Source organism: Danio rerio, chromosome 22, assembly GCF_052040795.2.
Source record: "Danio rerio strain M-AB ecotype USA chromosome 22, GRCz13ab, whole genome shotgun sequence".
NCBI classification, from domain to species: domain Eukaryota; kingdom Metazoa; phylum Chordata; class Actinopteri; order Cypriniformes; family Danionidae; genus Danio; species Danio rerio.
Window position 1 is genome coordinate 13,250,001 of NC_141042.1, and position 26,664 is coordinate 13,276,664.

The following is a 26,664-nucleotide window of genomic DNA, read 5'->3' on the forward strand; positions in this document are numbered from 1 at the left end:
TATGTATGTGTATATATATATATATATATATATATATATATATATATATATTTTTTTTTTTTTTTTTATGATCATAAATTACTTAATTTATTCATAAATTACAACAATTTTGCATAACAGTGGTTTGTTCAGTAGACTATTAAAAATAATTAGCCTATAGGGGCTAATCATTTTGTCCTTAAAATAGTGTTTAAAATATTTAAAACTGCTTTTATTCTAGTCGAAATAAAACAAATTTAAAAAATATTATACGACATACCGTGAAAATTTCCTTGCTCTGCTATACATAAATTTGTAAACATTAAAAAAAAGAGAGAGAGAAAAAAATTTAAAGGTGGGCTAATAATTCTGACTTCAACTGTATATATGTAACACCTGCACCCAACTGCTCTGAGCTGGTATCGAACCGGCGACTTTCCGCATGCAAGTCAGTTGTCTACTAAAGAGGTTAAGCCTCTAGAATCCATCACTAGAGCACCTTTTAGAGGTCAGAGTAGTGAGGTTTACCTGCACAGCACTTCACTAGCTGGCCTCTGCTATATATATACACTATATTACTTATGTTTCTATACTTACAATTAACTTCTTTTATCGCATTTTACAAATTTCACAATTTTTGTCCCCAAATAACACAAGTCTTCATAAAAGTTGCAAATAAAGTAGAAAAACACCTGAGCAATACTTTTCTAATAGATTTATTTATAGCCCAAAACAGACAAACTGAATACAGTCATTAAATATCACATAACCTGATCGCTCGTTTATAAAATTAGGAAACTGCAATTAACTGTTCTCTGTGCTTTGATGATGTGACAGATAATGCAAATTGTTTTTTTTCTTCTTTGCATTCTAATCATTTTATGAACTACAAAACTGTCTTATTTCATTTCACCGTATGAGTGTATTTAAGAAATTGTAGTTCCTGTAGTCTACCAGCAGTTGTGATTAACTCTGTTCGTCTTCCTGTTTGAGTCGTTTTCGCAGATGATCACCGATCGCAGCTAAAGGGTTGATCTTGAAGGAGGGATTTTTCAAGGCTTCGCTGAAGAAAGACACTTCCGTTTCACTGAAACCAAAGCAAAATAAAGTTTTTAATAACAAGATATTTCAAGAAATGTAAATATTACAATAAATTAAATACTAAAATATTTATTTTGTTTAAACAATATATATGTATTTTATATATATATATATATATATATATATATATATATATATATATATATATATATATATATATATTCTATGAAGTATATCAAAACGTTGAATAATAATTAAATTACAAAGTATTAAAACAATATAAAATCAGATCCCTTTGCTTTTCATGAAAAATGACTGATTTTGTGGTGGTAGTTCCCAAAAATTTGTGTGTGTTTTTTTTTTTAAATCATATAAAAATATTTTAAAATATACATATTTACTATATTAGGTAGCCTACTATTAGGTGTGCAATCTGAAACAATGACAATGACACAAATCCTAAAAATAAAACTTCTTTATTTTGGTCTCTTGACAAAATCGATGAGGATTAAGATAAAGGAAAGTTGTATAACTCTTATTTTCATCCACGATCTTACTTTCTCTCAGATTTCACTCCCCTGAGCATCTGACTTCCTGCCACACACAGGACATGCGTTGTGTATGCGATGTTTATTTGTCATAAACAATTAAATGCAAACTAAAATAATTATAATTTGATTATATGGTTTAGAATTGGATGTTTTATAAGATTATTACAAATTTTTGCGATTATTTTGCGTTTAATTACGAATTTTGTAGCATCGCAAAAAAATTTGACTTTTTGCTGATTTTGCGTTGGATTCAGAGATTGCGAAATCGCAAAAAACAAGGGAATCTGTAAAATACAAAAATATGAATTAAAAAAAAAAAAAAAACTACTTTGCCCTGAATTCAATATTCTGCCACATAGCAAATAAACGCCTAGCAAAATAACTGCAGCATATATAATATAAATAATAATATTTACCACACCAATAGTGTTTACCACATTCATTTTTTATAAAAATAAATTAATGGAAAAAAGAAAATGTAATAAATACCAAACTATATAAAAAAATATTATTATAAAATGTGTTTTAATTAACATGAAAATATCGCAAAAATAAATAATTTATTATCCTTAAAACAAGCCTAAATCTCTTCAAACACTTTTTTTTTTAGTTTTGGTGTAAAACATGACCTGTATACATTCTTTTACATGTTTTAATTTCTCATTAACAACTAGTTTTTTTAGTCAAACCTTTTTTTCCATTTAAATAAATTCTGAACATCCTTCACTTACAGATGTTTTCGTTTCTGTGCCGGTTTCATCCTGGCGAAGTCTGTGGTTTCTGCTTTCTTCTTAACCAAACTGAGGCGAGAAAACAAGAACAAACATTGGTGTCACACACAGATCTATTTATATTTAGCATCATTAACTCACAAACAAAAAAGCCTGTCTGCCGAAGTCAGGTGTTTGAAGTCGTGGAGAGCCAAGGCTTTTCCTCACACGAGTGTCATTTATTTGACTTACTGACGTGAAACAAAGCGAGACTTCAAAACGTACATCAAATGACTAACAGAAAAAACACACAGAAAAACACGGCAGCTTCAGATCAAAAGCAGACACACGGGTGCTAAAAACATTTGAGCTTTGACTAAAAACAGACGTTTCATGTCTTAGGAAAGACACTTATAGCCTGTGTTTGTGATATAAACGTGCTTTTTCAACATATCATCTGTTTACAGTGGATTGCTAAAGATAAGAAGAAATGTGTTGTTGCTAGTTGAGGTTTGGCCTATATTTTAACACTTAGTGCGCAGGATCACATTGCCGCCCTTTTAGTCATGAGGCATTAAACGTCGACAGAAAACACGAGCAAAAAGCGTCCCGGTTTGAACAGGCCTCTAGAGGAAAAAAAAACATGTAGCAATCACAAAAGGTGTTTAAGTTTCATGATAGGATGTTCACAAGTCATAGAAACCTTGAACGCCTTTTTTTTCTGTAAAGGGTTCAGTTACAATGCTGCTAATAAAATACAACATATTAGGTGTCTTTGGTGTCTATTTCTATGAAACTACACTGAAAATCGAGGCATCATTAACATGATGACTAGTTGAATTGTCTTGTTTCTCTAGATTTAAACATTCTTCAAAACATCTACACAAGTCATCAAAATATATAATGCAATTCTGGTGGTTTGTGCATATTTCAATGACAAATCTTACATATTGTGCCTTTAATTGGTCTGAATCCCATTAGCACAAGACAGGTGTTGAGTGAAATCTGTTTTGTAATGTGTTGTTTAGCAGTGATTCACATATGCTAATTAATGGAAACACACACATGTGAGGGATGCTGAGTGTGTGTGTGGACTCACGCTGTGTTTCTGCTCCTCCTCCTCTGGCTCTGCGCTGATGGAAGGAGCTGCTGGAGTTCAGGAAGAGCGTCTGCCAGAGGTCTCATGTCGCCCACCACCGGTGTGGCTCTCCTGCGCACTGCAGCCGCTTGCTGCTCACGATCCTGCTTTATCACACTGATCTCTACACACATATGTACACATTAGATGACTGGTTAGCAGGTGAAATGTGGGAAAATTTAATAAAAAAAAAACCTGAAACAACAACAAAACAACAAAAGCTTAAAAATTAAATAACAAAAGTCCCTGGAGAAAAAAAAATCCCTGACTTTCAATAGCTGTTTTCATCCACCAATTTTTTTGGCATATTTTGGATATGAAAGTAAAAAAAAAATCGTTGTTGAAAATGGCTGGATGTGCAAAAATTTGAAAAGCTGACTGTCAGCTGACAGTCACGCACTGCTATATGACTGTTTTAAAGATTGGAGAGGCGACAGCCGCTGTAATGAAAAGGAAAGGGAATCCCGCCTAAATAAATAAATTTCATTCCTAAATAAAATGAAAGCACAGAACAGACTCACAGCAGCACTTTAATGTTTATTACTGGTTTCTCAAGGTTTTTTCCTTCACTTTCGTCAATTGGTGAAGTGTTGTTCATCGCAACTGGCTTGCATGGTTCAGGACTTGTGGAGCTGTGCATCGATGGATTTGCTTTTCAGTGTTTGGACTTACAGCTGTGAAAATTAAACCACACTGAACTGAACTGAACTTCAACTCTGAAAACTGGACTGACACTTTCAATTTACTAGAACTTCTATGTTAAGCTTTGACACAATCTACATTGTAAAAGTGCTATAAAAAATAAAACTTGAATTGATTTTATTTGAATAACTGAGTAGGATAAACTTTTTGTTTGAGAACAAAAATTACGCATAAACTATGATGGAAACACTTTTACCGAACAAAATCCAGTATGTGCATTAAAAAAGTCATGCGATTTTGTTATAAAAAGTATGTGAATGGACAAACCAGCAGGCTAACCACATTGTTAAACATCTGAAATGTTGTTTTGAACATTCTTAAATGCCTTAACTATTTAAGTATTGGCTAATAAACATAGCTAATGTCTGTGATAGATCTTTTAAAATTACATGATATTCCATCGCAGGGTGGAGTCTGTCCTGTATGATTCATGAATTCTGCCAATTATAAGAAAATCACATGACAAAAGCTGCTTGAATGCCCACAAACTTGTAAACAAATAGGTCGTTGTCATTTTGGGAAGAGATCTGCCTTTCGGATTAAGTTAGAAATTACTTCAGATGACCAGCGCAATTTGACATGGATTGTGTAACACATACGTTTTTGACTCTTATGGTTTTAATAGTTTGCTATAGACTGTTAATGTCTGGGTTAGATCTTTTAAAACTCCAATATTCCAGAATGTCCATGACCTATGTGAACCCTGTAAATTGAGTAAGAAATCAAATGTGTATCGCCATCAAATACTTTAAAACACATGTCACTCATACAGTTTAGAATGGGGGAAAGTGTAATGGCAAATATGTCTGCTATATCGTCTTCAAGTAAAGGAGCCAATCATTATTCTCTAAAGACGGACGACTCTACGAGGGAATCTCAGAAACTTGTTTTACAGACATGAGAAACATATCCACATAAAGCTTGAAATCTCTACATTTAAACGAACCAAATAACTTGGAAATACATGTTCACAAGTTTTAAAATCTGTAAGAAACGAATGTGAGGTATGATTCATGAATTCCCACCGCTGCTGTTCAAATGTAAATCACATGACGGAAATCAACGTCCACAAACTTGTAAACAAAGTAGTTGTTGTCTTTTTGAGAAGAGATTTGCCTTTTGGATTAAGTTGGAAATTACTTCACACTAGCATCATTTAACTCAAGTTTTTGATTCTTATGGTAGTTGTTGTTTGATTGATTAAAAACAGCAATAATTAAGGTTGGTGTTTTGATTTGTTCCCTTCAAGTGACTAACATTTAAAAAAAAAAAAATTAAGAGACCGCTGTTGATAAATTTCATTGTTGTTTCAAATAGGAAATCTAACTGCAAGCTTGCCAAACAGTTTTGGAGAATTTGACATCTCCCCATTCAAAGAGGCGTATCAAAGAGGGCCGCCAAGTGAAAAGACCTGCCTTAAAGGGACTTAGTCACTATATTGGAGCAGTCAAACAGTGCATTTTAGGCATAGTGATGAAAACCCAATGGAACTTAACCATTACACTCAAGAGGCTGTGACATGAAAATTGGAAACAAAATTTGAGAGGAAATTTTTAACGCTGAAACGGCTATATTACAAACAGAATGAAACTGAATGGATTTTTTACGGTTCTGAAAAGCCTCCGTTCATTCCAGCAGACCTTCAGTATTAGGCATTATGACCTTCTGTCCAGATCGCAGACAGAAAATAACTACTGACTCAAACTACTGGTGTCAAACAACCATTGAAAAACCAAAGCAAGACAGAAGACAGGACACCAGCTGCTTCAGTCCAAATAAAACACAGTACTTGTAGGGAAGCGAGAAAAAAAATATCTCTCACAAACACAACAGAAAAGTCATTTCTCTCTCCCCCTCTCTTTCTCTTTCTCTCTCTCTCTAGTTTTTCAAGTTCAAGTTGCTCCATTGGCATGACATTCAGTACAGTATTGCCAAAGCACTTCAAATATGTAATATATTAAAACCATCAAAAACAAAAAATTATAATAATAATACAGTAGATAAGAAATAATTACAAAAAACAAAATACATTTGATAAATATAATAATAATAATATTAATAATAAGTTTAAATTATTTAGTTTACATTATTTAAATAAGATACATGAATTTACATTAACCATTTCTTATGTTGTGTAGGGTGTATACATATTTTACAGCTAGTCAAGATGTCAATTCATCTCTCTCTCTCTCTCTCTCTCTCTCTCTCTCTCTCTCTCTCTCTCTCTCCAAACCAGAATGGAGAATATTGTATAAACCACCATTGAATAAAAGATCGGGGGATTTGCAGTGGAGAATTTTACACGGTGCTATAGCTGTTAATGCATTTGTGACTAAAATAAATTCTAGTGTGAGTGATCAATGTCCGTTTTTGTTTAGAAAGGGAAACAATTTTTCACTGTTTTATGTATTGTAAAAGACTTGCTCCTCTGTTTGATCTTTTAAATGTTTTAGTTTATTTACTTGTTTTTTTATTTACGAAACAATGTTTTATATTAGGCTTTAAATATAAAAGACAAAACAAATATAAATGTCAATTATTGAATTTTATTTTTGGTCAAGCAAAATCAGCTATTTATATTACAAGAAAAAATGAAATAGAAAAGAGGAATGGTAAAAACATTGTAGTAGTTTTTAAAAACCTAGTAAAATCAAGAATTATTGTTGATTTTAATTACTATAAAATGATGAAAGCAATTAATGTGTTTAAAATTGAATGGTGTTGCGATGATGGCTTGTGTTCTGTCATTAATGAAGAGCTGTTTTTTATAAATGAATTGATTTGAGCTGTAAATCAATTGTTAAATAATTGCTTGTTAATAAAAGGATTTGTAAAATCAAAAAAAAAAAAAAAAATCTCTCTCTCTCTCTCTCAAATTCAAAGAGCTTTATTGGCATGACTGTAAAACAGATCACAATGTTGCCAAAGCAATAACAAAACACAGAACATTCATATAGATAAAAGAAATAAGTAATAATAAACAAACACATACATATCGTTATATTATACATATATGTTGTCACAATAAACAAATTAATTAAAAAAAAGTTAACAAAAGTATATAATAATAAATGATAAGGACAGAGAGCTTTAATAAGGGATAAGAGGGTTCAGCCTTTTTCTTCACCTGCTAGGTGGAGACACTTTTCATTTTCTACCAAAATATAATGGAGTTTCTCCGTGTTTGTGGCTTGCTGGAATTGTGGTAGAATCAGAGACATTTGTGTGAAGTAAGCTTCTCTGATGCTCTGATATTTGCTGCAGGGAGTGAAGAAATGCAGCTCATCCTCAACAACTCCAGTAGAGCAGTGTGGACACAGTCTGAGCTCTGGGCTCCTCCAGCTGCGCTTGTGTCGGCCCGTCTCCACCCTCAGACTGTGTCCACTCAGACGGTACCGGCTCATCAGCTTCCTCTGACCAGGGCTCTTAATGTTGGTCAGATACGGGGCCAGTTCATAACCAGGTTTAATCTGTTTGAAGCACGCTAACTTTTTTATTTGTTGTATTTTATTTTGCCAATTGACTTTATAATCCCTCTGGGTAATCTTTTCTATTTCTTTAGTCTTTATATGTTGGGACTGGGTTTGTGAATTTAGTTGGTGTTTTTCCACCAGATAGTGCATGAGGTTGCTGGCCGGATGTGTATTTCTATATATGAGATGCTTGCTGATGGTAGCTCTCTGGGCTGGAGTCTGACAGATAGAGCCAGAACTTCCCTGCTCTCTTCTGGATTTCTGAGAGCAGAGGGAACCTGCCTAGTTCTGCTCTGCAACCAAGGCTAGGTGTGCTTCTGTGAACTCCGAGGATGTTTTTGCAAAACTCCAGATGAAAGATTTCAACTGGAGTTTTTTCCCCAAGATTCATAGTTTAGTTTAAATGTGAGTCCCCAGAGTTCACAGCCATACAGCAGGACTGGCTTTACAATGGTGTCAAATATTTTCAGCCACAGTTTAATGAGTGGGTTAAACTTAAAAAGGGTTTTAATACAATAAAAAGCCCTGCGTGCTTTAGCAGTCAAGTCTTTTAGAGCTTGACTGAAGTGTCCAGAAGCTGTGATTGTCAGACCCAAATCTCTCTCTCTGTTCTTCAACAACATAAAAATCACCAAGATTATTGGCACCAGAATAAAATTTTTTAGAAATAAAATATATGAAGTAGATTTTAGCTGACACACCAGGGTGTCAGCCTATTGAAGTTAATCATGTGGCGTAAAGCATAAACCACCCCCCCACCATTTCCAAATTTTCGAGTACACAATTTGTAATTTTTTTCTGAACAAAATCTAAAAAGAATAAACACGGATTTATGTTCACAGTGATCTTTGCTCATATTAACTAAGGGTGCAATAGTTTTGACCATGACTAGGCCTGTCACTATAATCAATATATGGACTTTTTGCACAACACATGGACATGACCTCGATCGCTTTTAGTGATGCAAAATATATCGCTCAAACATAAAAACCAATTTTAGCAAACACTTTAGCTGATACCTCTCTATTTCTATCGGAGGTGTCACTGTCTGCATGGTTAAAAATCACTATAGTATTTACTATAAATTACTTTAGCATATTTTCATTTGGGTGTCGGACAACTGAAAATAGATCTGGTAGCAGATATCGCAGCCTCTGCTACTTTCTACCTTGCACTTTTTTGTTAGCATTTATTATTATTTATTTTGAATATGCATTTTCACATTCTGATTCCAATGCCTCATTATTAAACAGTTAAAATTACTATAATTAAATGTAATGTTCTTGAGAATAAAATATGTTCTTTGAAAGAGTGTACTTGCATTGTGATGATATTATATTGTCATTTTGGCATTTAATAATAAGTGGCATGAAATGAAAAGTCTATATTTTGGTGCAATATATCATACAACAAAAAATATCATATATATTCATATCATGACAGATCTCTAACCATGACTGTGTGTGTGTGTGTGTGTGTGTGTATATATATATATATATATATATATATATATATATATATATATATTTAAATATATGTGTAACTGTGTAAGTATTTCTGCAGGCCAACCTTGAGTGTCTTTGAAACCCTCAACATCTTTTTAATTTCCTGACAATCCTCCAGCTTGGGTTTCGTCTGGAGCCGAGAGCCCCATTAGATCCTAATTATAATCATGCTGGATGAGCTTGTGTTACGCGGCACATCGATCGGCCACTGCGAATACAGGCGTCAGATCGGAGGTGTGGCAGTAATGATCCAAAGTTCCCATCAGCCCTCGACACTTATATGAGCTCTAACAGATCGGGTTCGCTCAACATAAAATGCTTTTTTCTATGAACAAAATAAGGAAATTGTGGAAATATACTCACTGTTGAGCCATCGTTCTCTTCGCTCCTTCATTTTTTCTTTCTTCGATTGTTGTTTCTTTTCTACTGTGCCTGGGGGGAAAAAAAAATCCTTTACTGATCACTTTTTTTCAATAACAAAAGCTGACTACAGGTACAGTATGTGCCAAAACATTTTAATATCAAGAGAAAGTCCATTTTTTTCAATAATTTGTTTTTAAAAAGTGAAACTTGTGTGTTATATTAGTTCACTACACACAAAGTGAAATATTTCAAGCCTTCAATTGTTTCAATTTAAATGATTATAGATTAAAGATGAAAAAAAGCTAATCCAGCATTTCACAAAATTAAAATATTTCATGTGACCAATAAAAAAAGGATTTTAAACACGTTGGCCTTCTGAAAATTGTTAATGTGCTGTATTATGTCCCCAGTATTTTGCTGGGTCTCCTTTTACTCAAGGTGGTGTGGCTTGGAGGCAATCAGCCTTAGACACAGTTGAGGTGTTAGGAGAGCCCAAGTTATTTTGATATCAGCCTTTATCTTGTCTGCATTTCGGGGTCTCTGTTCCCTGATCTTCATCTTGACGATAATCCATAGATTTTCAATGGAGTCACGGTCAGGTGAGATTTCTGGCCAATTAAGAACAGGGATACCATGGTCCTTACACCAGGTACTGCTTTGGCATCATGTGCAGGGTACAAGTCCTGCTGGAAAATAAAATCATCAACTCCAAAAAGCTTGTCAGCAGCAGAAAGCATGAAGTGCTCTAAAACGTCCTGATGTAGAGCTGCGTTGACTGTAGACTTCATAAAAGACAATGGACCCACACCAGCATATGACACGGCTCCCAAAACCATCGCTGACGGTGGAAACTTGACTAAACTGGAGTTTAATCAGCTTGACTTCTGTGTCTCTCCGCTCTTCCTCCAGACCGTGGGATCTTGATTTCCAAATGAAATACTAAATTTGCTTTCATCTGAAAAGAGGACTTGGGACTGATGGGCAACAGACCAGAACTTTTTCACTTTAGCCCAGCACAGATGCTTCTAACATTGTTTTGGTTCAGGAGTGGCTTGACGTATGAAAGTCTACAGCTGTAGCTCATGTCATGCAGATGTCTGTATGTGGTGGTTCGTGATGCTCTGACACGAGCCTCAGTCGCCCTTGCTTGACAATGCTCTCAAGGCTATGGTCATACTTGTGCACTTTTTCCAGCCTCATTTTTCCCTTCCTCTTAACACTGTTAATATAGATACTGCACTCTGTGAGCATCCAGCTTCTTTTGCAATTGAGATTTTTCCTCCTTATGGAGGGTTCCAATGATGGTCTTCTGCACAATCGTCAAGTCAGCAGTCTACTCCATGATTCTGAAACCTACTAAGCTAGACTGGGACAATTTCAAGGCTTTGCATTGATTAGCAGTCTAGATTGAGACACAGGGAGCCTACAATGTTAAACATTGTCATGATATTCTAATTTAGTGAAATACTGGATTTGTTTTCTTCACCTTTAATCTATAATCATTCAAATTTAATCAAATGAAGGCTTGAAATATTTCACTTTGTGTGTAATAAACTAATACAGCTCATAAGTTTCACTTTTTGAAACAAATTCAAGAAATAAATAAACTTTCTCTCGATATTCAATTTTTTTGGCACATACCTGTATGTATTTAAGCCACTGAAACAGGTTTTATAAACATAATTCTTAAAAAGAGACAAAAAAAAAATCATAATTTGAATTTTTATATTAAATACAAATATAAGGCAATAAATAGCACACGAAAAAGGCATGAAAAAGATTATGTGAATAAATGGTATAAATGATATAAAACAAACAAAACCACACACACAGACCTAGAAAGCATGAAAAAAAAAAACTGAAAATATAATTTGGAAAAAAAACTAATGTTAATATAATATTACTTTCGAAAGTGGATGAATTTAAATCAGCGTTAGTATTTGTACTTGGCTTTATTAAAATTTTCGCATAATCAGAATCCATCAATATTCCTCCTAAATTATGTAGGTTTGGTAGGAGCCACATTTACACAACCATGTAATAAATAATTCATTTTTACCACTACCGTTTATAACTTTAATAACTAAATGTGTGTATTTAATGTTATATACGTTTCATTTTATTTTAATTCATTTAACTTTATTTAAAATTTATTTTATTTTAGTTATAAAAAAAAAAAGTTACAGTGCTAGTTATCCGCAAAAAAACTACTTCAAACAGCAAAATCAACAAAAAAGCACTGGACTTTTTTCATAATGTCTTTGAAAAGGACTTTATATTTGACTGAAATGCAGGTGTTTTGGTTCATTCTGGTTTTGTTTTGTCTGCAGATCATGAACTCAGTGCACCTGTCAAAACAACACAGATTCAGATCCAGGCATGACCGAAAACACAGAGGCTACAGGTTCAGTTCTCAAAGGAAAATTATTTAAAAAGGGGCATGAGCAATACATTTAACTTTTGAAATCTGAAACAGAAAATGATAAACAGTTAAAAAAAAATATTAATAATAATAATATATATATTTGTATTAATATATATATATATATATATATATATATATATATATATATATATATATATATATATATATATATATATATATATATATATATAATATATATATATATTTGAAAAAAAAAAACGAAAAAGAAAATACATGAAATATAACTGAATATAATCAAAATTATTAAAAACAATATATGTTTTTTATATATATATATATATATATATATATATATATATATATATATATATATATATATATATATATATATATATATATATATATAAAATAAAAAAAATAAATCTGAAAAAAATAAATAAATAAAAGTAAAAAAAAAATTGTAACTACCCAAACTGTAAGGCAATATTTGCAGTGGGATTGCATAAGAACTGGAAAATGAGCTCATGTTCGATGCGGTAGATTACAGTAGGACGCGTGTTATTTTAACTGCATGTGTTTTCCTGTTTTCACATGGTGACGTCTTATCAGCAGGAACATACTGTGTGTTTTTAGTGATTGTATGCAGCTCTGGAGATCAGATTGAGTGTGACGTCTATCTATATGTCCTGTTATATGTTCGTTTTTGTGCTCATTTCCATTTGAGGTCATTTACTGACCACGGAGGTCAATCCACAAATAAACCACACAAGATTCCCAAGCTGCGTTTTCAGAGAATAGATTAAATAAAAATAATTAAATTGCTCTTAATAATTTAGTATCATTATAACATACTGCAATTATGAATGCGCAATACTTTCAAAATCAATGTGTCTCAATAAAATTGTTAATTTATAAAACTGATTCAGCCGTCAATAATGATTTAATATTAAAAATAAATACAATCTAAATAAATGGAAAATAATTGTTTTTAATTGATGTTTATTAAAAATGTTATAGATCTGCTTCATTTATTGAAAATACATTAATAAAAAATATTAAATCAATCACATAACATTACATAATATATTAATATTATTATAATTATTAATGTTACATTTTAATAAATATATAATAGTGTTTCTATAGTACCATTTAAAATTGAGTATAAGGAACAGACACAATGTAAAATAATTTTAAATAAAAGATCAATTAAATTAATGTGCATTGAAACAGATTTTAAATCAATTATAAATGATAATTACTTTCAAAATAAATAATATTTAAATGAATTAGCATACAAATATGATGTACATCACATAATGCATGGCATATTTTAAACAAAAATGCACTTTAAAAGATTAAATTAATAACTATAACTAATTTAATAGTTAATAAAATAGTTGATTATAGTTAATTATAACTAATATAATTATTAGTTGTCATTTCCATTTGACTGAAGTCATTTACTGACTGCGGAGGTCAATCTACAAATAAACCACATTAGATTCCCATGCTGCGTTTTTAGAGAATAAATTGAATAAAATTATTAAATAAACGTGGCTCAATTTCCAAAATGAAAAAGTGTTAATTAAAAAAACTGATTTAACTGCTAATATTAATAATTTATTATTATAACAGTTAAGTTTGAGAGTTAATAATTATTAATAATAAATCATATAAAAATAATTTTAAATGAATGCACATAATTAATTTATAGACCTGCTTAACTGATTAAAAATACATGAATAAAAAGGATTAAATTATAAAAAAATGACTTTACATAATATTTTTATATTATTATAATTCTTTATTAATATTACATTTTCAAAAATATATATTAATACTTCTATAGAACAACTGTTGTATGATTAACAAACATTCCAATGTGAAATAATTTAAAAGATAAATTAAATTACTGTGCACTGAAACAATTAAATGAATCATATATCAATGGATATTGAAACATGATGTATGTCTTATAATATGTGCTTTATTTAAAAAATGCACTTTTAAAGATTAAACGACTTAATAGTTAACAACATACTGATTTTTTTTTGTGATAAAAATCATACATTTTATATTATTATTTTAACTTATTATGATCGCTACTGCTTTAAGAGTCATTTACATTAAGCAAAATGATTATTGCACTTGTGCACTGAAGAAAGAAAACGATTCCTACGAAAAAAACACAATATAAACTGGCCAAAGTCAGTTTTCATTTGGCGTTTTGAAGGGATCAGTGCTGTGCAACAAATGTTAAAAACTGCTAAAGCACAGCAAACGTTTGGTCCAAAAATAACAGGAGTGTGTTAAACCAGAGAGAAAGGCATGAAAACCAGTCGACCTCTGCGAGAAACTCTACACGCTCATGGTTGCCGAGCAACACTGTGAGGAAAATATGAGAATTTGCTCTTCGAAAACTCCCTCAGTGATAGAAATTTATCCATCATATTTGTTTTTTTGTTGTTGTCTTTTTTAATATGTATGTATAAAATGTATTTTAGTTTATTTCAATTATAGTAATATCTGTGTGGTTGAATATTGTCTCATATGAACTACAAAACCTGTCAAATGGATGAATTTTCTGAAACTGAGATCACCTGAAAGCTGAATAAATAAGACTTTCATTGATGTATGGTTTGTTAGAATGGTTTAATACTAGGCAGAGAAACAACATTTGAAAATCTGGAGGCTTAAACAATATAAATAAATAAAATAAATATATATAAATCTCAATATTTGAGAAAAATCACCTTAAATTAAATTTTCTGCAATTCATACTACTAATGAAAAATTAAGTTGATATATTTATGGTAGAAAATCTACTAAATGTCTTCATAAAACATGATCCTGATTAATAAAATAAAAATCTATAATGAGACTATTTTGAATACAAAAAAAATGTACAGATTGTCATTCCGACGTTCAAGCTTTTAATGCAACCTACAATACCTTCTCAATAACACATATTATATATTAAGAACTATTAAATATATACACACACAATTGGGTTTTAAAAATATATATAAAAAATGATATTACATCAAATAAAAATATGCAGTTTTAATGTTTTTATTGCACCATTTTTATCACACTTTGACAAAACCAAAATAATACTCAAGTAAAACGTAGAGTGGAAATGCGATCTGCATTTATTTCTATAGGGTATATGCGGAACTATGCAGAAGGACTTTTAATTTGTCAATAACCTGGGTTAAGCGCTTCCGCTGAACTGAATGCCATTACAAAATCGGCACGTTTAAGGTCTGTTTTCCTTAAAAATCAGCGATCTCCACTGGCTAAGTGATATCCGATATAAAGTGGGTCTCAGCTTGTCCAAGAAGCACTGCATTAAATTACATTTTTCCCTGCCATGTCTTTAAAATATAAGCATTTATTTTAACCCAGTATATACCATGGAGCTTCTGCGCTAGCCTGCCGATTCTGACGGGCGCGTACGAGTAAACGGCTTTTTGTCTAATTTTTCGCTTGAGCAACTAAATGAATGCTAAAGTCTGGTTAACTGATTATATTTTAATTAAGCTACAACATCGATGCTGTAAAAGGAACCGTTTAAATAGGAAAGAAGTCACATTAACAGTTCACCAGAAGTTTATCAGTATGGGAAGAAACACTAGCTCTGCCTATACCATATTTTAGTTTTACTTCAGCTTATTGATGTACTTCCAACTGAAATCGAATACTAAGTAGGGTACAGAGCTTTCTTTTTGCATTATTTACATCAGGGGTGTCCAAACCCAGTCCCAGAGGGCCATTGTCCTGCATATGTTAATTCCAACCCCAATTAAACACACCTGATCCAGTTAATCAAGCTTTTTCTAGGTATACTAAAAACTTACCCGCAGGTGTTTTTAAGGAAGTTAGAGCTAATCTATGCAGGAAACCAACCCTCCAGCGATAGTTCTAATAAAATGAAAAATAAATCGCAGACAGCCCAAAATAAGTTGTGTAGAATTGTTATGAAAGTACCTCCACTGACACATGTAAATAATGAACATTATAGTCAAACTAATTTTTTACAAGTTGAAAAAAAGGGTAAAATTTCTAAAATTTGTGATGGTGTTTGAGATTTTTAAGAAAATGGTCCTAAATTATTTTCTTAATTATTATGTTTTAGCTAGTGAGGTACACTGTCATTCTACAAGAGCGGTAGCAGGGATATTAATCGTTTTAGATTTCAGAGTGAATCAGGTAGAAATTCTTTTTTGTGTACTAGCTCTCTCGCTTGGAATGTTTTGCCTACGATTTTTAAAGAGATTCAATTTGAGAGTGTTTTTAGAAAGGAAATTAAACAGTGGTTGTTTTACGGTTGAAGTTGAGGATTTTGCTGTGCCGAGTTGCTGAGCTGATGATATTTGCACTCCATTTATGACTTGCTCGTAAATTTTTTTAAGAATATCGAGGACCACATTGGAATTAAGCCTGTGGTTGTTTTGTGTATTTTTTTTTATATTTATGAATTAGTTTAACTGGACTTGATTGTATATTTTTGGTAAAATTGTCAAATAAAATCAATCAATCAACTGATTTTAGACACCCTTGATTTACATCATTCCCTTTTAGCAAACTTACAATAAGCTAAAACAAACTAGGGCTGCACGACATTAGAAAAATCGGACATTGCGATATGAATACAAATATAGCAGATGAGCTCTATCATAATTGGATTGGGATAATTTGAGTGAATCAAACTAAATGCAAGAATGATTCGTAATCAGATTACGAATTCACACATTGCGATATCGATGCTGAAATGGTATATATGGTGGGGCCCTATGTCCAACTGACATCAACAAAGAACGACTGCCAGAATGAAAATTAGTAAAAAAAAATAAATAAAGAATGAAAATGGCCACACTTCGATTGAAGATTACCAAAACAATTAAGTTTTTTCAGTGGTTAAACTTGCGCGGTAGCAAAATAAACATTGTAAACTTTGATTTTACACAGACTTTAAGGACCACATTCAGTTTGTTGAGTTTTCACTCATTTCAGCCTCACAAAACTAATTACAATCTGTAACCCAATTGTAAAGCAAACATTTCAGTGTGCTGTTTTGTACATGCCAATCACTTCTGACTGCTGTGTGTCTGTGTGTGAGTGAGAGAGAGATAGAGAGAGAGAGAAACAGCATCTCAAATGTCCTGCCTCTTCCTGTGAAGGAAAGCTAAACCGGGACAAATTTGATGCAGACAGACCCCAGAGAATAACATGAGACTTACTTATTAGTCATGAACGATTACGTGTCATGTACACATCAAAACAACCCTACGCTCAGTTTTAACAGCCACACGAAGACTTATAAACAGACGCCACAGTGCTTTAGTCTGTATATGGACACGGTGAGCTCTGGCCTGTGGAAAAACGTCTGGAAAAGCGTCTCGATAAGAGAGAAATACGTCACTATTTTTTACGCCACACACTTGTTTCAGACTGACGATATCCAGACAAAAAACACTAACAAAAACCGCCCAGTGCTGCATCCTTTCATGATATGATAAACACAATGTAAAGCTGTGCTCTTACCCAATGAAACAAGAAGAGACTGAACATTAAAGGCAAAGTTCACTCAAAAATGAAAATTTGCCATTATTTTGCTCATTTAATTAGATGCATGGAATTTTTTTATAGTCAGTAGAACTTTAAAAACTATTTTTGGTAGAAACACTGGTCCTTAGTGATTTATAAAATACAAGTCAATGGCTACCAGAACTATGGCAGTCAAAAAAATGTAAACAACAAAAACTGGTACTACAAAATGAACAAAAACGGACTGCAAAAAATGCTTCTCTTGCTTAGATTTTTTGTCTTGTTTCTAGTCTAAATATCGAAAAATTCCTAAATCAAGAAGAATTTTCTAGACAAGCAAAACACATTGTCTCGTTTTGAGAAATAATATGCCAATATTAAGTGAATTTGTCCCTAAAACAAGCAAAATAATTTTACGTGAAAAGAAAAAACAAGATTAGATTGTTTCTCATTAGACATTCGATCCTGGAATACAAATACTGGCAACCGAAAGATCACTGCACTGACCAAGTAAAACCATCTTATATATTTTTAAGCACATCACTTTTAAACGAGAGGATCATCAGTTATGCCCACATCTGAGAAAAGGTACTTAGAAGTTTTGTTTGCTGTGCAGGATGTCAGTCAGTACTTATAACTTGGAATTATGTGTTTAGCAAAATATCAGAAAAGATACGTTAAACATTTATGTTTAAAAAATATTTTGTGGGAATCTATGGACTATGATTGACAAAGGGAAAAAAATAATGTTTTTTTTGTTTTCTTTTTGGTTGGAAATGGGACCTGGCAACACTACTGTTATTCTTATGTAAAGCAGTTTGAATTACCGTTTTGTATGAAATTTGCTATATAAATAAACTTGCCTTGCCTTGTTGTCAGTCAGCAATAAGGAACAGCAAACTGGTTCAAAATTCATTCACATTTAAATTTGCAACAATTCAAATCCACTGACATGCCAAACAAATCGTGATACAATTAAAGTATTAGTTCATATGAATGAATCTCTGAAGACCACTGAATTTCTTTAAAAACATTACGTGGTATTTTCATTTTATCTTACTGCTTGTGTTTGCGTGTGCACACACGTCATCACACGAACCTAAATGTACGCTCACTACATACTTATGGCAAATTTTCACTGAGGGGTGAGGTACAATACAGGCCACCTTTATGAGACTTTTGTCTCCACTGCAGAATGGTACTTTTTGTTGGGTGTGATGTACGACAGAAAGTTTCAGGCGATGTCATTACCGCTCGAGGAAACGTCAAAGTAAAGCTGTACGGGTCGTTCACAATATCATATGAGAAGCACTTCTCACAAAACAGATGCTTTATACACATAAATACTTGTGTATAAATGTCAATTACTAACCTTTCTATGAATAGCATTTGATTATAACTGCTGATCAATGATAGGGGCAAAATAGCGTACCGTAATGTCAGCAACTTTATAAAATAAATAAACGCAACATATATGAACACATACAGCCCCTTACAGTCTCCGATATGTTACCAATTACAGATAAATTACACACAGCATACTTTTAGTCCTTATTTGGGTTCAAAAACACGCAATATAGCCCACAGTCAGTGCAAATCTGTATCTTTAAGCTTCACCAGCACATGCAACATCTTGTTAGAAAGATATTCCGTCATTCCAAGTTCATAATAGCCCAAAAGGTGATGATAATAGTTAAACATGACAGTTTGTACATGTTTTAAGTTGCTGAAACAATCACTTGCTCCTTAGTTTTTTCGTGTGTCACTCTCGAGTTTGTCCCTTTCTGAAAGGATCACATGTCAGAAGCACTTCAATAATAACGAGCATGTTAATATCATCAGCTCAAGAAGTTCGTTATTTCAAACATAACCGCGCACATGAGCTCTCTGGAGGAAGTGAAACCGTTCACGCTTTAGACGGCCTTGTAAACAACAACACGGCAAAGGTTAGATTCTGCTCTTCTTTGTGGCTGTTCATCAAGACGGTTTGTTTGAGCTCGGCCTTGGCTTGTTATTATTTGTACATATAATTACGGTGCAATGTCTTGGCTGTGTATTTACAAATAGCGATTTCTTTGTTTTCATTTCCCTGGCTTGTGCTCGCGCTAGTGTGCCAATAGTGCAGTAAGCCAATAGTGTTCAGCTGCACGTCTAGCTCTGCCTTTTGGTACCCTTTTGTTGTGCTAGGTACCCTTTCGAAAGGGCACCCAAAAAGTGGCACGGTACGGTTCACTTTTTGGTTCCTTTTGACATTGAAAACGGCCATAAAAGCGTACCCAGGCTGTAGATTAAAGCTAATAATATTGTTAATAATCTTCAATTTACAGCCAAATTATTTTGCTTTATTAGACCTCAGTGTATCATTAGAAGCCAGAGGGATTGATCTGGACTTGTGTAAATATACATTTTTAATATATGAATAAAACTGTATTCATTGCATTGCATTATATATTCAACCCCAGATTCAGCTGAAAATCCTCTTTAATGTTCAACTAAATGAGAAAGAAAACAATCTACACCTTGGATGACCAATGGTTAAAATAAATGTTAACTTTTGGCTGAAATATCCCTTTAAGAAAGACAATAGGATTTATCCATTTTACTGTAACCCAAGTTTATATCACGTTCTTTCCATCCAACAGCTTTCCACACACAAATCCCTCTCAAAATCACTCTAGAACTGCTCTCAGATCAGAAAAACGCCCGTCAGCGAGTCAATCGGCCTATCATCCACCACAGGAATAACAACAGCCGTGTTTTTCTGCTGTATCTGCCCGATAGGGATCTCCGTCCTGCCCAAATCTCCCAATGGAAACTCAATCCGGCCGCAGAACGACAGATCGGGAGGGGGAAAAAATCCATCGTTCGCACCACATCCATCCCAGAGAGAGCATCATGTTCAGAGACCTGGCTGAAACGGACACCGACAATTATGAGCCGACAGAACAACCCGACTGCCCTTTTTCTGGCCCTGCACTTGCACTTCTGCATCGGCTCCGTCCCACAGGAGACCGAGGAGGTGGCAGGACGGCTGGGGAGAAGCTGGAGGAGCAGGAGGTGAATTCCAGAGGTCAAACGGAGACACTGATACCTCCAATTAAAGAGACTAAAGATCTCGTTCTGTCAAAGCAGAGCCACTGAAGCGTCGATTCTTTCTGTCAGAGGCTGCTGAGGCAGAACTAGAGACTACCACATGTACAGTTGAAGTCAGAATTATTAACCCTCCTGTGAATTTTATTTTCTTTTTAAAATATTTCCCAACTGATGTTTAACAGAGCAAGGAATTTTTTCACAGCATTTACTATAAAATTTTTTCTTCTGGAGAAAGTCTTGTGTTCGATTTCAACAAGAGTAAAAGCAGATTTATTTTTTAAAAACCTTTTTAAGGTCAGTTTTTTTAGCCTCCAATTGTTGATTGTCTACAGAACAAACTACTGTCATACAATGACTTGCCAAATTATTCCAAATTGCCTAATTAACCTAGTTCAGCCTTTAAATGTCACTCCTAGCTGAATACTAGTAATAAACATTATTTACTGTCATCATTGCAAAGATAAAATAAATCTGTTTTTTTAAATGAGTTATTAAAACTATTAAATTTAGAAATGTGTTGAAAAAATCTGCTCTGCTTTAAACAGAAATTGGGGGGTTAATAATTCAGGAGGGCTTATAATCCGGACTTCAACTGTATAAGGTGAAATATGTTTTAATTATTTATATATAAAAATGTAATTAAATTTTATTTAATTAAAATTAAAAGTGCAGGCATGTAGGATGTATGTTGAATGAGGTATTGTGGTACAAATTGTGAAAAATTGGAGGGGGATTTTCCTCCAACAATATTTGCTAATTAAAACGACTGCATTTGGCTTTTTATAACTCTGGATCTACGTCTCTTATTTCGGAGGCTGCTAATGTCCTCTGAAGGTCACATTTTTGGCCAAACCTGCATACATTGAAGCAGCCTTCATGACTGAAATGTACACTGTGTTTTCCACCAAGGCATCCTGAGATGCATGAAGTATATTGTGTAAACTGGTAACCGGCAAGTTATAGAGACCAAAACAAAGACAAATATTGCCACACAGAAAGCTGACTTAAGTAAGCATTGTTTTCGCAAACATATTATGGCACATTTTATGCTTTAAAAGAGTCAAAAACTTACATACAGCACCTTTAATAATTAAAAAAATATATTATATGCATTGTTTATGTATTGTAAAAAAAACTAAATAAAAACAAAAAGACATTCAAATATTTTTTTGGCTGATTAATTTTCAAGCATGTAAATATTTCATTTTAATGTGGGTATTTTAATACATATTGGCTATATGTACATTATAAATATTTTTAAAACATAAAAAGACAAAATATATTTTACATTGTTTTAATAAATGCTATTTTAGAGAAAGCAAAACAACCAAAATGTTTCTAAAAAAAATTATGTATTTTGACATTTTTCGCTCTAAAATGTACATAAGTCATAAATAAAACACCATCATGTATTTTCAGATATATAGACTAAATACATTTACGTCTATTGAAAGTAACTCATAATTGTATAAAAATCTTCGGCATAATTATGAACGTTACATATACATATATAGAATATAGACCATTTCAATGTGGTGATGTCACTGGTCCATGAACCTTTCCTTCTGGTTGTCAAACTATTTTAATAACTGTTACAAGAGGCAATTGAATCATACCCTAATGTTAAAATGGCTGTCGTAACATTATCCATCAAAAATGGTCTATATGTAATGTACGTGCATTAATATTTTTTCTTTTATTTTGTATTGATTAAGTTTATATATAGTTAAATATGATTATATATATATATATATATATATATATATATATATATATATATATATATATATATATATATATATATATATATATATATATATATATATATATGATTAAATTATATTAAATTCAATGGTTATACTTAATTTTACAGTTTAACATTTGATATCTGATTAAATCAATTACAAAATTCCATAAATATGGTAATAAATGATAAGTAAAAGTGTTTAATGTCAAATATATAAAATGATAGATAATACAATACATTTTATATAGTGAATAAATTTTTAAACCTTGCATATTCAGCATATTTAAATCAGCTAGCTAAGAAAGTGACCTTTGAGTCAGGCTAAAATAAATTTAATAATAAAACAATTTAATAAACAGTTGACATGTGTAATGGAAAATTTACAAAAAATATATATAAATATAATTTTTTTCTATCATTCTAGTGCACTTCTGTTGAACACTGGTTTGCTTCTGAATACTATCAGATAAAGTGTACATAAGGAAGTACAAAAAATAATGGTAAACTTTTTACTTTAATACTGGTGACCTCTTCAACACAAAGAGCTTCACTAGAGTTAGCATGTGTGGAGTTAGCAGTGATGTTCACGCATGAGTTATTTATACTGCAGACAGACAGAAATAGAGCAGTCTCTACACACACACGCACGCACGCACGCACGCACACACACACACACACTTGGAGACAGAATCAAAGCTACAGGACGTGTGAGGTAAACGTCCATTAATTTACAAGTTTGTTATAATTACAACTCTTTTTGAAATAGCATTTTTTTTGGCAAATTACCATTCTGGATTTTTAATGTAAGTAAAAAAAAAATCAAGTAAGCATAAATTAAGTCTTTCTTCACTGATTTCAAACATTCAACTTTTAATACGTTAGATGTGCTGCTTCAGGACTTCAGAATTCTACAGAAATCCAAAAATGCGTTACAGTCCGCCATCTTGTGGCCACAAGCACTAATTATATGAGCAATTCCAGCGTTATGAATGTGACATTTGCATTAAAAACTCAAAACATAAATTCACAGAGCAAGTATACGTTAACATTATATTGAAACATCTCTTTATATTTTCCAGAACAACTATACACAGAATTATTGAATCAGAAAAATATCAATCTGTAAACAAGTTTTATACTTTTAAATGAGGAAAATAAACATGCGTTTGGAAAATAACCAAAAATGTCTGCAAGCTTACAGTTTACAACAGACTTTGTAGAAATTCTGTGAATTAAACTGCACAACCCAAAAGAAATAATGCTAATCAAAAGGATAAGAGTCGTCTCTCTATAGAACAAACAGGAGTGTTTTTATTTTATTTTACATTTTTGTACTTATGAGGAAAAAGCTTTGTTATGGATGTGACAGATGTGAAACTGCCCCTTGTGTGACTTTGGTAAATCAAATACAATTGTTTGAAAACACTGCTGGAGACATTTACAGTATTTCCACAGTACTGTAAAATACAAGAATACACAAAAAAAATTGAAAGGGTTTAACAATTCTGGTGAAAACTTTTTTTTCATGGCAAAGTTGACATTTGCGTGGAACTGCTCTAATAAATAATATAATATAATAACATTTTAATTATACTGTTAAACATTATGATATTATAACTATACGTAATTAATACAACACCTCAAGACTAAATACTATGACAGAATTATTATAATACTTTCAATTATTTTATTAACTTTTTATGACCTATAAAGAGAAGAAAAAAACATTTTCATTATAACATTTATGATTTACATGCCAAAATCATAAAGCATTTTCAGATTTAAATGTTCCAAATGTAACATTATAACATACAAAATTAATAAACATTGATTGTTGTATTAACAATAAATACTTAAAATATCCGGTAACACTTTACAATAAGGTTCATTAGTTAATGCATTTACTAACATGAGCTAATCATGAACAACACATGTACAGCATTTATTAATCATAATTGAACATTTACTAATGCATTATTAACATTTAAGTCCATGCTTGTAACATATGTTAATGCACCATGAGTTAACATGAACTAACAATGAACTACTGTATTTTCATTAACTAACGTTAGCTAACATGAACAAATGCAGTAGTAGATGTATTGTTCATTGTTTGTCCATCTTAGTAAATGCATTAATTAACATTTACTAATGAACCTTATTGTAAAGTGTGACCAAATATCCTGTTGACATATTTGCATAATTTGTAGCAAAATAATGCTTTTAACTGCTGATATTATTATTATTATTATTATTATTATTATTATAAGTAGTATTATTAACAGTGCACATATTTGTCTAAACGACATTTTTAGACAAATATTTCAATATTGTCATATTTTAGACAAGATTTCAATCTAAATATCACAATTCTGTGTTTCACATTGTTTAGAATAATGCAAGTATTTTCAATTATAATACAATATATTACTACGTGTTGTATATGGTTTTAACGTATATTGTTGTACCACACGTATTACAAGTACATAGCCTGTTTAAAAGCAAATATGAGCAAATTAAATACATATACGTTTAACAAAAGTATAACATACATAAAATAAATGAATAATACTGATGTTTGTTTTAAAAAAAATGTTTACAGCAAATCTTTGCATAGAAATGAAAGGCACACACCTTTAAGTTCTCCTCGTTTGTTTACAGTCGCGTTTGATTGTTCTTCATCGACCTTCAGCGTTTGTACTAAAGACTCGGGGGAGATTTTAGTTCCAGCAAAAACTGAAGAGGGAAAGCTGATCGCCTACATGGAAAAAAAAGAGAGAGAAAAACACATGAAGCGGAATAATAGTTTTTAAAGAGAAGTTACACATCTTACAGTAGCGTTACCCTGTGTCACTATGTAATGACAGTAGAATTAATACAAAAGAATGGCAATACCTTTGTGTTATTGTTATTGCTGGTGTCAGATATGCTGCTTTTGGGCAGTTTTGCGTCTGTTTTTGCTCGCTGAAAGGACTGGATCTGTATCTTCTCCAGACTCTCCAGCGTGGGTCTGTTTTCGGGCGCATTTTCCAGCTTCACTGCACCATGATGGAGCTTCTGCCGAATCCGTTTGATTTTCCCAACCATTTTATTTTAGTATGTGCGTTTCGTTGATATCCTTGAGCTAACACAAAGCCCAGACATTCAGAAAACGTCCCGCACGTGTTAAAATTGACAAATTTGTTTGGTGTTACATTTAACATTGTCCGGGTGAAAGTGATTCGGAAGATGGGTTCCGTCAAAAGTTCTTTTCAGGTCGCCTAAACTGCAAAATGTCCAGGTAAGAGTTTTCAAAACAACCTCAAACTTAAATAAACCCACAATAAACAACACATTTTGTTGCATTAAGCGTCATTTAACGTATGACCTGCTTTAAATACCAAAAACACTACAGCAATTTACATTAAATAGATAGAATGTTATTTACCAAATGTTACAATCAAATTTCGGAGTTCAACGGGTTTTCTACACAATCTCTCGTTTTTTATTTATTTAATCCATCATATTTGTGTTGGGCAAGGGTGTCCAAACTGGACAGTGTTGCCAGAGTGGGTGGTTTTGATTTTGCGGGTAAAAAAAATGACATAGGCGGGTAGTGAAATTTTGGGCGGTTTTGCAACGCTCTTCACATACAAACGCTTACTACAGTTGTGATCTTCCAATTTTACATAGTTTTTGGGCTGAAATTAGTCAGCTACATCTGGCTACACTGGTCCTAAAGGGACTCAACAGTTTAACTTCTTTTAAAGGTGTGGTCCAGAATGTTTTTGTGTTTATGAGATGCAAAGCAATGTATGCTCATGCTTCAATTGTCAAAAATCATGTTATTGTTTCATATATCCAGTGCTCAATTTGTTAATTGCGAGGGCCCGGAACAGATCGAAGTAACAGCATCCGGCATGTTACCCGAGGATGAAGTGGTGTCGTGCATGAAAGTGGAGAGCCGGAGTTTAGGAGCAGCGTTGGATGTGGCAGAGGGGTGTCACAGACGAAGGATAAAAGTAAAGAGCGGGGGGTTGTCCCGGGCGAAAGTGAAGAGGGTTGGGAAGTTGCGGAAGAAAGTGAAATTGAACAGCGGACACGGAGGAGGTCAGTTGAGGAGGTGGATTGGTAAAATGAGGGGATCTGGATCCAGCCTGTTCCAGCACAAATTAAGCCCTGCATATATCTTATTTTAATTATATACTGCTATTCAGCTAACATGAAAATAACTGTCATATTTCCTAGTTCCCCCAAAAGCCCGCCCTTAAGAGGCTCTGATTGGTCAGCTAACATAATGTGATGTAATTTCCGAATCAGCTCCACATCACCAGGAAGCATCTCTGTTATAACATTACAGTGCCTCTGGCCATGCCCTTTTCGCTGCACTAAGTGTATGCGCATAATCTGAAGGGTTTATGACATCATTAACCTGGATGTATTT

The 26,664-nt window shown here is 32.6% G+C and overlaps 1 protein-coding gene across 1 annotated transcript; it reads right to left on the reverse strand.

Moving 5' to 3' along the window:
- Window positions 1-687: 687 nt before the first annotated feature.
- slx9 (SLX9 ribosome biogenesis factor) lies at window positions 688-25,414 on the reverse strand. Its single transcript, NM_001045366.1, is given in 6 exon segments — window positions 688-1,066; window positions 2,303-2,371; window positions 3,381-3,543; window positions 9,463-9,531; window positions 24,876-24,999; window positions 25,137-25,414. Coding segments are annotated over 6 exon segments (738 nt in total). The 5' UTR covers window positions 25,329-25,414; the 3' UTR covers window positions 688-945.
- Window positions 25,415-26,664: the final 1,250 nt, after the last annotated feature.